At 43.0% G+C, this 13,729-nt stretch overlaps 1 protein-coding gene across 8 annotated transcripts in view; it reads left to right on the top strand.

The window, feature by feature from the left end:
• The window catches only part of LOC146203505 (uncharacterized), a 114,933-nt gene extending 104,377 nt beyond the window's left edge, over window positions 1-10,556 (top strand). For all 8 annotated transcript variants that reach the window (XM_084588812.1, XM_084588809.1, XM_084588811.1 and 5 more), the window contains 2 exons: window positions 288-354; window positions 9,198-10,556. In XM_084588812.1, the coding sequence (XP_084444938.1) occupies window positions 288-354; window positions 9,198-9,325 (195 nt within the window). In that variant the 3' untranslated portion in view covers window positions 9,326-10,556. The remainder of the gene's footprint in view (window positions 1-287; window positions 355-9,197) is intronic.
• Window positions 10,557-13,729: the final 3,173 nt, after the last annotated feature.

Below are 13,729 nucleotides of genomic sequence, written 5' to 3'. Positions count from 1 at the left end.
GCTAATCTGTTTTCATGATTGTGTTCATTTCTAGCCACTTGGCTTGGAAGTTGTGAAGGCCCGGCCACGCTGCAGTGGTTATGCGTTTTCTGTTTGACTGTGCTGACAATTTGCAGTTGGTGCTACAGTGAGAAAAATCTCCGTGGCAGAAGCTTTCGATTTTTTTTTTATGCTGTACTTACCGTGCTTGTGTGGTAAAACATAAAACTCTGAGTTAATGGCATTCAGGTATCTTTATTTCTGCTCTTATTGCATTGGCATGATGTCTAAATTGCTACTTCTTACAGGCATGTGCTTACAAGGTTGGTGAGCTGAAAATCAAGCACTTGCGCAAGAAAGCTGAGGACGTTCTAGGTGAGCATATTTGTGTAGGCTTCCTGTGGGCAACAGAAGTGCTCTAAATGTGCTGACAGATGGCTTTGCAAAGAGCACTGTGCCGCCACTTGCATTGAACTGGGGTTCTCGAAGGCCCGGCTGGGGCAAAGTGTTTGTCATTGCACAGTAAAGTTCCGCTTGGTAGTCAGTCTTGGATGTCACGATCTGAGCTCCAAGCCAAATTTGATTCCTAGAAATACTGCCGATTGGCCAACCAAAGCTGTTATGGTGCTCAGTTGGAACGTAAAGTGCAGTGGATGATTACCCACATTTGCAACAAATTGGCCAAGGCCCGCGACCACCTAAGGGTAATAATGCATTAAGAACCTCAGTTAGGCAGTCAGAATTTATGCACGCCCTGTTTTGTACGATGACCCGCAGGCACTGCCTGGAATGGGAGATGTTAGTGGAGTACAGTCTTTGTCAAAAGTGTAGAGCCCAGGGGGTCTATACTCCGTTTCATACATCAAGTGCAACACTGCCAAAGATAGAGCTCTTGTTTGTGCTCCCCGCATCTGCGATGGCTCTTCACGAGAGGAAATAATAGTTGCTTTGTGTGCAAGCCTAATGCATTTTACATTTGCCATCAACTCCATAAAAAGCACCTTCTTTAGGGAGAAAATGGATTCGGTGAATTTGTATGTTTTTTTTTGTCGCTTTTGTTCATGTTGCGTTTTCGCTGCTCCGTAACCCTGCCAGCGGTGCCCTCCACGGTGCGTAACGCAGCGACTGCGACTGCCTCTTCGGAGGGGATTTTTTCTATAAGATCTGCACTGCGAAGATGTCCAGGCACGCGAAGCAAGTTATTGAAAAACGTGTATATTCGAATTAGTGCCCGTTTCCGCAGAAATCACTTGGCCACCAAACGAATGCATAGTGATACGCCTGCTTTTTTTTTCTTGCGGACTACTTGCGTAGCTTTCGCCCCGTTGCACCTGATGTATGAAACGGAGTACTTCTGAGCCACTTCGCGCGGCTCAAAATGCATGTGCAGTGTTCCGAATCTCTTGATTCTAAGATTATTTTGTCCTACCTTCTCCAATGGGAATGACCTCCATTAATGCTAAATGAGCCCCACTAGACGGCTCAGAAGCAGTCACTGTGGGCTTTTAAACTTTTGACAAAGGCCGTAATTTTTCGGCAGACTTCACATCAACCCAGTGTGGTCAGAATTGTAATAAAGGTGGAAACAAATGTGCACAAAGGCAGGGTTGGAAGTGCTGCTCCATTTGCTCCATTCTGCTCCAAACTGCTTTCCCTGCTCCATCCTGCTCCAAAATGCAATATTGCTCTAAAACTGCTCTAAACTGGCTGCCTTGATGTTCTGCCATCAAGGTTAGCAAAACACATGACCAATGTCACAGCACCGGGGGCAAAGATATCACGCATCTTGCACTGAGCACTAATGAAATTTTTGTAAGGGAGGGAAGCACAGAGAATAATAAATATTTGTTCACAAGTAAATTTAGTGTGAGCCACAGGCAATTGAAGGTAATAATTACAATAAAATGCACTGTGTGTGTGACATAGCACCTCCTCTCAGCCTTTTGAAACACCGGTGGAGAGAGAAGCGAGAGCAGCAAGTGAAGCAGATAGCGCAAACTACTGTGAGCCATTAGGAAACTTGTCAGACTGGAAAAAACTGCAGGAGTTATTCTTATGGTTCTGCTGTGAGAACAAGCAGGCACTTCACCATCGAACCGCTTTGTCAGTGACAAGCTTGTCAGGCCTATGGCAGACAAAATCATACGTGAAGCGTTATGGGTTGGTATGCCAAACGTGTCAATCTCTAGGAAGCCTTGCAAGAGTGCTGGAAAGCCATACTGGGCCTATCGCCAAGATGTTAAAAATGAGCCCCCAGCATTGTTCAAGCAAAGAATGATAGAACTATTGGCAGGAGACAGTGAAATAAAAATGCTGAATGATGAAAAGGTCGCCCTTCAGTGCCATCTATATTTCTTGAAGGCACTACTGGTCAGTGTTCAGGAATTTATCAGCAGAGGCGTAGGATCAAAAAGGATATGCACAAGATAGAGAGCGGAAATGTCGGGCTCATTAACTTGAGCTCCAAATTAGTGGCGCTGCTCGAGCGAATTGATGTGGTAGACTCAACATTTTATTCCGTGAAGTCAAAATAGGGAAATGTATTAGGTCACACTAGGTATTCAGTTATGACAAGCGTCCCTTTTGCTGCGGTTCTATTCCAAGTTGTTGGCCGTTTGTCTTGTCAGAGACGAGTGCAAAGTTGGAAATGCATTGAACTTGCATAAAAAGGAATCAGATTGGAGGTTTTGTATTTCAGAAAGAGAAAACTACAATTATCAGAGGTGTTTATCCCGAGAAACCTGCTCCAAAACATCATTCAACTGCTCCAAAACTCTCTTTTCATTGCTCCAAAGCTGCTTCAAAATGACTTTATTGCTGCTCCCAAAGCTGCTCCAAAATGCTCTAGCCTGCTTCCACCCCTGCAAAGGTGATATCCAGTGTGCAGTGGTCTGCAGTGACCATTCGGTCGACAGCTTTTGACTGCGCACGCGCAATCCTTGATCTTCCATTCATGGCAACCCTCACCTAGCCAATTTACCATGCGATTAGGTAACAAAGGCATTATTGAAGTCAATTTTACGCTCATATTCACTAGTATATGGCTTTTGATGGCCACGTTGCAACGGAAGCATAATACAGATATTCTCATTTTCTGAGTATCTAGCATACACCCATGAAAGAAGCCCAGATGGCCATAAGTAATCCATAGCTATCCTATGCAGGGCTTGCAAATGCCTTTGATTAGCTTTTAGCCCTCGTGAACAGTCAGTATTGTTCACTTAGGAGCCCTAGCTTCTTACAAGGTCAGAAGTTGTTCAAGAGTTTCATGTATCCTAGTTAGTGTACACGGCTAAGTAGCAAAGCCGGGGACAGCCTTTGCCAAAAAGTACAACACTGTCATGAGCTTGCCTGTCCAACAGGCATATATTTTACTAGTATAATGAAGGTTGCAGTGAACCTTTGCTAGGGACACACTGATTGAAGGCAGCTTTTCATACAGTCAAGTTTGGAACACCAACAGCACTGGTGGTCTTTTTTGTCCTACTCCAGTCCCATGCAATAAAGTAAGTACAGAGGGAAAAACGCTTCTCTAGAATGACCAAACTGCATGCTCCAGGTTCCTTCAGGCTGCTTGCGCGACATCTAACGAAAACCATCTGGTTTGAGACTGGCTATGAGTAAGCATGCGCGGCTTAACTGGCAGCAGTTAGTCTTTTTGGGGTCCGCTTGCTGCCTTGACTTTGGCACCTGCTTTCATCATCACAGTGCTGGCTGCAAGCACAAAAGAGGAGCCAGCAGCATGCTCCCAGTTGGAAAAGCCACGGCTGCCACTGAGCCCTAAAAAGATGGGGTGATGCCATAACTTGCTTGGAGCTTACTCTAGATGTCGCCTGCATAGCCCAGAGTTTCTCAGAGCCCGCAGTTTGGCCATGCTAGCGATGCATTTTGCCCTCTGTACCGATGCATTTTGCCCTCTGTACCTATGTAAATAAACTGCCTAAGATAGTGGGCTACACAGCTCAGGACACACATTTTACTTTAGCTCAGAGGCTGTCTGCATGCTTCACTATACTTGCCAGATGTTCATTGTTACTGGATAATGTCATTTGCCGCTTATTAGTGAACCTTTATCTTTTTTTTTTTTTTAATGGGCATTCAGAACTGGAGCTGACCCATTTTAGGAGTCAATGGGTATTTTTACTAGGCCACGCTCACAGGTAACGTCATGTTTTATACAGCCATAATCCTGTACAATGAAGACTCATTAAGTCAAGGCTCATTAATTCAAACTATGCACCATGGTTCTACCAAAATTCACAGATGTCCACGTGTAAAAAAAACACAATAAATCGCCTTTGATCAGTTTCACCTACGATTTTTCATTCTGCACATAATCACAGCATTACCCGGCTCACACTGGCTTTCACTTCCTTGGATTCATGATAGGGTACAATGAACCTTGCAAAAATGAAATTGCCTGGGAACTGCAAAATTTTCTGTTTAAGAATTTTGTTCTAAAGAAAACAGGACTGTACAGAATTATTAGCAGAAACCTAACCCTGTGTAAAATAAACATAATTTGAGAAAGTCTGTCGTTGCGGTCTGTCTTCACTAGTTGCCAACGAATCAAAACCTGCCGAAACTGTATTGGTTCGCATAATGGACCCAGCCCTCACTTTTGTCATTAACAAGTTACTTTTTCAAAGCGTTGTGTCACTCAGTTTTGTGTCGTTGTAGCCATGCGCAGCTCAAAGTTTGGCAGTGTGGTGATAACGTTGCGTTGTATTTATCTTTTGAAGAGAGCTCTTGCAATGTGGGACAATGAGGTTTAATGTGCTTGGCGAACTTGTAAGAGCAACTGGTTTCATCAGCGTGTGCTTGAAAGCCTGGTGTTCAGCGCGCTTGCTTGATTTTGCCACGATTGGCCTGCACTGTCTACTATCACAAAATGATCAAATTGTGCCATGATAGTAACAGCAAATGCCTTTTGAAGCAAAGGCTGCTGGAAACTGGCGACATGATCCTGACCATATGCTTTTGTTGATGATGGACAGATATATGATATGAAATTTCCACTCACAAAATAGTCTGTCGAAATTTAGTTTTCTCGTGTAATGAACTCTCCCCCCAAAGGCATGTCAGCCTTCAAGAAAAGTGGGCTCATTACACAAGTAAATGTAATAATTTTTCAAGCAACATGGTGTTTGCAGCAGTTATCATCATCATCAGGACTTGTAAACAAAGATACTTTAGAGCAAAAAGGATGACACAGTAGACAAGAAAGACAGTACAGGCAGCTAATTTGCAACTGATTTATTGTGCTAAAATATCTATAAGCATAACCCCAGGTGGTGGAAATTTCCAGTCCTCCACTACAGCATCTCTCATAGCCAGAGTTGCTTGGGGACATAAAACCCCACAAACCAAACCAAAATATCTGAGCATGAACCAGTTAGCCCATAACACATATTACTTGTAAACAAAGAGGGCTGCGCCTGTAAATGTGCTTGTTGGCAGTGTGGAAGCATCTAAAATGTTGAAGGTGTGAAATGCGGGCCAGTATTTTTCATTTTACTGTTATGGCTTACACATGAAGAAAACTTGTATACTGCTACTTCAGAAGCTTTTGTTGTTGCGCGATTGAAGTCTGAGTGTTTTGTTGTTGAGAGAAATTAAATACATTGAACTTTATGAACATTGGCTGGGGTCTCTCAAATAATTCGATCCATCAAGAGATTCGTACTTGCAGTTTTTGTTATCGTGAGGTTCAACTGGAGTAACTTGTGGGTTGGGTGCAGAACCTGAAATTGTCGGTAGCTGGACCATCGGTAGTTCCGTTTGCCTCTTGTCAGGCTAGTGAATGGTCATGGAAGAAGGCAAGTATTCGAAAGTGCACTGTTTTATTCTTTGATCTTGATTAGCCTCAAACAGTGTTGTATTCACATTCTTACACCTGCAAGGCTTTTGCACTTATCTAACCTGTTCTTGTGTATAGTTGAATACAATTCAGTGTCTTGATAGATTTCCCTCAAAGGAGGCCTTTCATCCAGTGGTGTCGGCCAATTGTACTGACACAGTGGTTAGTCTCGTTTCATGGACGCACCTGCCAGTCACCTGTGATTTCACACTTGGGGATTGGCGGCGATGTCATGAGAATCGATCGATGCCACTAGCTGGAGGGCCTCCTTTGAGATGCATTCACGGCTGTATTCTTGAGTTGTATCTGACTAGAGCGATATCAGCTTCTTGCATTAAACAAGATGGTAGATAAGTATGAAGGTCAGTGAAGGAAAGGCTAGCAGTCATGACTTCATGAAGACTTTTGTGCTGGAGGTCATAATGAAGATGTGCATCCTCCTTTGGCCAGCTAGGGCTGCATGGAAAAGGGGTAGTGGTAGGGGGAGTTGACATACTTGGAGCAGTGTCTGCCATAAAATACCGAGCAAGCACCCACCCAAAATTTGAGAGGTTGGGCACTTGGTCTTCTCAGATGTGAAAATCCAAAATGGGCGCATGGTCGGATGCACCCTTGCTTGGCCCTGCGACTGACCAATAAATTCAAGCTAGTGGCCGCCAACAGGTGGTGGGGGGAGGACATAGTAACGTGTAAATAAAGAAAATGCCAGAGAAGGAATTCGAATAGTTTATTAGACGAAATGACATGAAAAACCAGCTGATACAGCTTCATCATTGAATCCATCGAGTGAGTCTTCCGAGTTCAAATAAAATGTGGACGTTGGCACTCCGAACTCCTTAGACACTCCAAAAAGTTCTGTGTTCATATATCTGTTATTTTTTTATGTTATGTTATCTGCACAAAAGAGAAGGCCTAATTAGTCACTGAACTCTTATGCATGGATGCACAAATCCCAATACATTACAAAGCAGACAGAAACAAACACTTTCATAGCTTCAAATAGGCAAGATTGCTTACCTGGAATGCTCAGCTGCAGATAAATTCTCACCGGAATCGTTCTGATCTGTTCTTTTAAGGTCGTGAAGTCTAGCAGTTTATGCCTAAAATGCTCGTCTGGCCTTAGACGTGTTTTTTTCTTGTTGTGGACAGATTTGCACCAAACTTTCCCCATTTGCACAGTTGTGAGACATTATTCCAGTGCACGAAAAACACACAGACGAAGGTAGAAGAGACAACATGAACGCCGGACTTCAACATAAACACTTGTTTGTAGAGTGTAAACCTCAGTTGAAGTCTGGCATTTGTGTTGTCTCTTCTAGCTTTGTCAGTGTGTTTTTCGTGCGCTGGAATAATGCCTCACAATTGTGCAAACGGGGAACGTTTAGTGCAAATCTTTCGATAAGAAAGATCAATTAGCCCGGCTTTCTACGCTTAGTGACATTTCTCCGATTGTTCATTTTCATGTGATTCTGAAACTTCAAATTTCTTCTGCTGCACAGTTTTAGATCGTCATAGAAGGCATGTTTTTTGATTGGAGGAAGCTTGTTATTGAACAGCAGACTTTGTGGAGAAGGTTTCTATTTATAATTTATCTTGAGTCACCAAGAAGTGCAAAATGGCATAGATGAGCATTCCAGGACAATTTTGATGGAAGTTATAGCTTGTCAATCTTGACAGAGAGAAAGCTCATTTTGGTGACTGAGACAAATAATCCATTTTTGGAAGTTTCTTATAACCGGTGATTGAATGTTAGTATTATTAGAGACCTTTGGGTATCTGCATAACAACAAAAGAATGATAGCAATAGCTAATTCAGAAATAACTGCAGAAAGATCTTCCAATTGTGAAAATCAAGAAATCTAAAATCTGAATTTCTAAACAACTTTCATTTGCTAAGACCCAAGCCTCGCCTAATGCTGCAACTGTGATCCTAACTATTGCAGCTGTTGAAACCTGTAAAGTCATGCCAATTTCGCAAAAAGGCAATTCCGTTGCAAAAGGTAGTCACTGCCTCTACAAAGTTCAGTGGTTTCATCTGGCTGTCATTTGTGCACACCCACATGTAGACGCTGAACCGGCTTGTCTAGTGCTTGATGTACTATAAAGAGGCCCTGAAGTCTCAAATTCAACCCATCGGCAGTCTCCAGCAACTGCTTTTCTAGAAGCCAGTTGCTGACAGCATGACCAGCACTCCGCTCGCTGTCCACTTCAACAGTGTATCGTCAGCTTCTTTACTGAGCACTGCTACCTCATTGCTAAGCTTGCACTTTTACTTTGATTTGCAGTAATTTTGGTGCAGAAGTTTATACTTGGAGTCCCACTCGTATGCTCGCTTTTGATAAATTTAAAATTTCTTTTATTAATGTGGCCTAAGTTCTCTTCGTGCTCTCGATGCTACGGCATTATTTTACACTTTCCTGGCATCGATATATGAGTGTATTCTCGAAACGCGAAAGAACCTGCAAGAACTATGCTGTAACAGTCAGCGATTCGACTGATCGATGGTCTGAAAATGCGCACGAGCAAAAGCAAATAAATGTATGTTGGGAGAAAGTAAACCAACAGATAACGTGACCATGTGATGGGAGATATTCGGTCAACACCACTTCATATGGCTTGCAATTCATTAGCCCTTCCTTTCCTCTGTCCCCCTCGTCACATTCGTGGCGTTCGGAGATCTTTCTGGTTCTTTCAGTAGACCCACCTGCATGTTTTTTCCTTAAACCGCTTCATCTTATGCCTGACCTGAAACTGCTTGATATGCTTGGCATATTGTTTTATCTTATTGCTGTGTTGATACCCCCCCTTTCCCTCCTCACCTCCCTCCACCATAATTGTCGCGGACATACTGAACCATTTTATGTTGCAGAGTTTTTGGGCTTCTCTTGGACATGGGATATAATCACATGGGCACTTGCTTGATTATTTAGAAAACTGAAGTCTCAGGAACGTCGGGCATGGGCACTAATTCGAGCATGGATGCATGCTCAGTACTTTGCAGTATTTTTCTTTTTTGGTGGGTTTTACATGACTGTATAGTAGCAATGTCATCATAGCCTTTACTGATTCTTTAAAGGTTAAAATATTTGTGTGGCTCAATATTTCACACTCTAAAACCCATTCCTACATGTGCAAGGCTTCTGCATGTTCCAAGTTCTCTAGCCTGCTTTTCATCATTGCATTACAGCTTGCTACTAGTATTTGTATCAGTTTGTGAGCACAGTGTTACTCTGAATTTTCTGTAGGTTCTACTCTTCTCGTGTGCTTATTGTGCTGACTGAATTGTTACTTTGCTCACATGCAGTTCTACTAATTTCAAGTCTGGAAAGCTCATGTTCAATTTTTCCACTTATTTCAGGTGTAAAATTTGATATTCGAGCATTCCATAAAGTTATACTTGACAATCCTGGTCCACTGACACACCTGGAGAAGCAAGTCGACATGCACATTGAAGAAACTAGAAAGAGTCAAGATAAGGAGCTTTAATGGGCTGGCTTGCAGTAGCTAAATACAATGGATCTTTCTTTTTTTCGGTGTATGGGAAGATTTCAGGTAACGTTCTCTGCATTTCTCTTGTCTTTTGAGGAGACATAATGTGAACAATTGCACACATGTTTTACAAGCAACTGAAACATTTAGCCCAGAGGTCTTGTCGTTGCTTGTCTACACTCAGAATGTAGCGAAAGTTGTTCAGCCGCATGACATTCGGTCAGGATTGATGTGTAGTTTCACATGGTATGCTGGCTTCTTTTGTATGCATTGCAGAGAACTGTTTTCTGAACAAGTGCTTTATTTGTATGTGCACTTACAAAATGCTGCCATATATTCATTGACAGGATATCAGATAGCAGATTTTAATTGCTGTTTTGGTTTGCCTTGGCTTAGCTACTCCTTGGGCATAGTTCAGAAAGTACAGCAGTGTTGCGGCACTGGAATCTAAATGATGCAATTCCCACGTTCTCAGCACACCTCTACGCTTTAGTTTGGAAATACTGGCATTCGACAAGCTTCTAGTTGCAGATGACAAACCACTGTGCATGTGTGTTAATACATTGAAGGAGATGATTTTTTTTCTATGTTTAATTTAGGTGACAGGTAGTAAGCAGCTCTATTAGACTATTTTTTTCAGGTGGGGCATTCTAGGAGCTATATACTTCCTGGAAGGCCTAAGGTTTCATCAGATTCCATGCTAGATTTCTACTCAGATGACTTATTCATGTGCTGCATTTTCCTGGCAACACAGCGCCACATGGTCACCATATTGTTGCCATTACTGTGTACTCGAGTAGTAAACATTTTACTGTGTAGAAGAAAAAATGACATTGCATGTTCTTGTACATATATTCAGAGTAAATGCTGAACAGACAACTAAGGTCAAACGTTGTGGAGCTTGCCTGTCTAAATTTAGCATGCCATTGGTTGAAAGTGTTTTGCCGAACTTGCAGCTTGTGAAATAGCTTGCACTTTGTCATGAACTTGTGCACGCGATGCAAGAACATGCAGTGTCATTTTCTCTTCTTCACAGTAAAATATGCACTCAAGTCGGCATGTATTCAGTGCCTGGAGTACTTAGCTGTAGTGCAGGTTCGTCTACTTTTGCAGCTACTGCAACTCCTATACTATTGTTAACCTCGTTCTTGTGTAACTTTCTTTGGTCTGTTGTAATTTCTATCAAAGGCATGGTGTAATGTCATAATAAAGGTGGGAGATCAGTGTACAGCCTTCTCTGGTGTGGTTGAATCTCAGTTTGTTGTGGGAGTGGCTGAACAGGATGCTTATTAGAGTATATTGAATGGTTGCAAGCTTTATAAGCTACGGCTATGATTCAGTAGGTGCCAATAGGACACTTTGCCCCCTGCCAGATCTATCTGGGTTAGGGGCGCGTGAAGATATTATAGTGATGTCAAAATTTAGTGCCACAAGGGCAGCATTGGCCGTAGAGTGCCATGGCACAAAAAGTATTTTTCTTTGGCACAAGGTAGGGTCAAAGGTCCGTTCTTCAAGCATTTCACCCGAGCAGCCTTGCACGTGGAAAAGAGAAAGCTTGCACCCATTACGTCACTGGTGGGTTCTCATCAGCATTGGGGATCAAGCCTCAAATGACTGTGCCACCACTTCAATGCGTGGTGCAACATACACATGTGGGGACACAGCAGCCCGTGATGTACGAAGGTGAAGTCCCCTTGTTTCCTTGGTGCCGTGAGATGATTCTTGACTTAGTGGCCCATTTTCATGTGTTGTTTGAACCTGTTATACAGGTAAGAAACAGCACCTATGACAAAGCATCAGATTGAACCTGACATCATTTCTTCACCCCATCGTTGGCTTGCTGCCAATTTTTGCATCCGTCACTGCGCAACCATGGTCTAGTCATCGTTCGCAAAAAAGAAAACACCTCTACTATTGCTGTAGCCTTTCATCCTAAGGAGCCACTCACTCTGTGCTTTGGTAATAGCCTTGATCAGTGTACCTCTGACATGCTTCGAGCAAGTGCTATGGAATGGCGGAATGGAATGGAACCACCACAGCAGGGCCAAAAAAAATGGACGGACAGATTGTCTCCTTTGTAACGGGTGGTGGCGGATGCCGCTGTGCTCGGAATTTTTTTTTTTTTTTTTTCTGACCACTCTGTCAAAGTAACAGTACTATCTATAAATTCTCCATTTTTCTTTGCATATACATTTTATGTACTATTCTTTTGACCAGCTTTTAATCCTGAAATTGTATCTTCCCGATGGGGTGGCTTGGTGGCTAGGGCACTCCACTACCGAGCCAAGGGAACTGAATTTAGACCCAGCTGCAGTGGCGACATTTTGATAGAAGCAAAACATAAGCCACCGGGGAAAAAAAAGTTTGAATACTTAAGCGCTACCTTTAAAGGTAGAAACAATTAATGGCTTCCATTTGCTGGCTTCCCTGGTAGATACTTATCTGTGTCCATTTACTTTGCTGTTCGCTTATATAGTAATCTTTTAATTTGTAACTCTGTCAACCCACACTCTAATTATCATTCAGTCATAAGATATCACATTAATATATGAGACAACCTGACATGGGTATAAATTCCCGTTTGAATCAAGGGCCCTGTAAGACTGTATTCCGATCACACTGTCCAACCTCAAAGGCAATGCCCCCATGTGCTGTGCGATGTCAGTGCACATTAAAGAAACCCAGGTGGTCGAAATATCTGGAGTCCTCTGATACGGTGTCTCTCATATCCCGAGTCACTTTGGGACGTTAAACCCCACAAACCCACGCCGGTCTCGAGGGAGAGAGCGCGCGCTCTTTCTTACGGCCTTCTCAATCGCCGCAGGAACAATGGGAACTTTTCTCCTTGAGTTACGCTCTCCGCCACTGCAAGGGGCGCGACCTGCTCACTGATCGCTCCGCGTCTGCTTCAGCGGGTGGCTTTTGCCAGGTTTCGCGCTGTCGCTCGCGAGTTTCGTGGTGAGTGCAGCCCCGAAATTAAAGAGCACAGAAGGTAGATGCTGCAACGGCATGTCGTCAACGTACCACACGTGAACGGATATAACAAACACTGTCGTTCAGCAAACGTTCGACAAGCATGGCATACATTGCGGCACAGTAGCTGCTTTTGTCCATTCTAATCCCAATTTTCCCCAAGCCTGTACAAGAATAGGAACAAAAAGAAAACAGAATGAGCAGTCATCACATCAAAGCTTCTTCAAGGCTAACATGACAGCAACTCGTCTGCAACAGCAAAACCGAGCAAAATCAAGGCACTGAAGGAAGTGATGGCATCTCCTACCATCCAATTTCCCACTGTCACATATTCCGGTTCACCTTACGTCGCTGGATATATCATTTAGTTAATCAACTTCGGGTGTGACGCTTGCGCTATTCTTCTTGAAACTAGCGAAAGAAGCAGCCCCATGTAGTACGCTCTTCTACGAGGACAATTTCTAGTGGACTGCATTATCCGAAACCAGAGCTTGTTGCCCTATTGGACAAACTTTTTTTTTTCGAAAAAGCTGCCGTGCACCTACTACACACAAATGTTCTCGAAGTACTTAAGATCCTGATTCAGTCAGCATTTCAGAACTCAACACTGAGTTGCCCGAAAGGAATTGACAACAGCTATGTTATTAGGTCCGCTTCTTTGATATTTGAAAAATTTCTCAGAATTCTTTTTCTCAATTAATTATACCAGGAAAGTGACAGAGAAGACCGAGAGGCCAACTCCTTATGTGCACAAGCCGTGCAGGAAGATTTTGAGCCTGAATTTTGTAGACGCAGGTCGCATTTTGATGAATTGATGAATATATAGTGCAATGTGTAATTTTGAAGGACAATTTTTTTATTGTTTGCCGCTCTTTTCGATTCTGCTTAACTGTTTATGCCCATTTCCTTGATTAAAAGTAGTCGCGAGACTACATATATATCTTCGGTCTTTCAACCAACTGATATGTTTTGAACGAAGCTAGAACAGCCCACTCCACTAGACAAGTGAAATTTTTGCTATACGAGTAAATTTTTGTTATTTACTCTGAATCTGAGACGCGCCATGAATTTTTGCCAGTGCTTCTTCTGATCTAAACGAAAACGGTAGCGGTTGACAGAATCTCCACCCAACAGTTCACCATGCACTCACTTCAGGTCACACTACCCCTGCTTAAAGCATTCAAAGGCAGATTGCATAGCCTGGTAAATTTATTTTTGTACAAAACGTAGGGGTAAAAAATGTTAAAGTGTACCCGAAGCTTCATTCGACCGTGCACGGCCGCACTGACGAACGAGCGCGCGCGTGAGCGGATTATTGACTGTATTTTATTCCTCATACACGATAAATGTTCGATGTTGATGACGGACTTTGTATAAACCACAAGAGGTGAAATGTCAGGACCTGCCGATTGCAACTGACGCGGGCGA

The sequence above is a fragment of the Amblyomma maculatum genome, chromosome 1 (genome assembly GCF_055883805.1).
Source record: "Amblyomma maculatum isolate TAMU_Amacu chromosome 1, ASM5588380v1, whole genome shotgun sequence".
In the NCBI taxonomy this organism is placed as follows: Eukaryota; Metazoa; Arthropoda; class Arachnida; order Ixodida; family Ixodidae; genus Amblyomma; species Amblyomma maculatum.
Note: the sequence above shows the minus strand (reverse complement) of the source record. Positions and strands in the feature narration are given on the sequence as shown.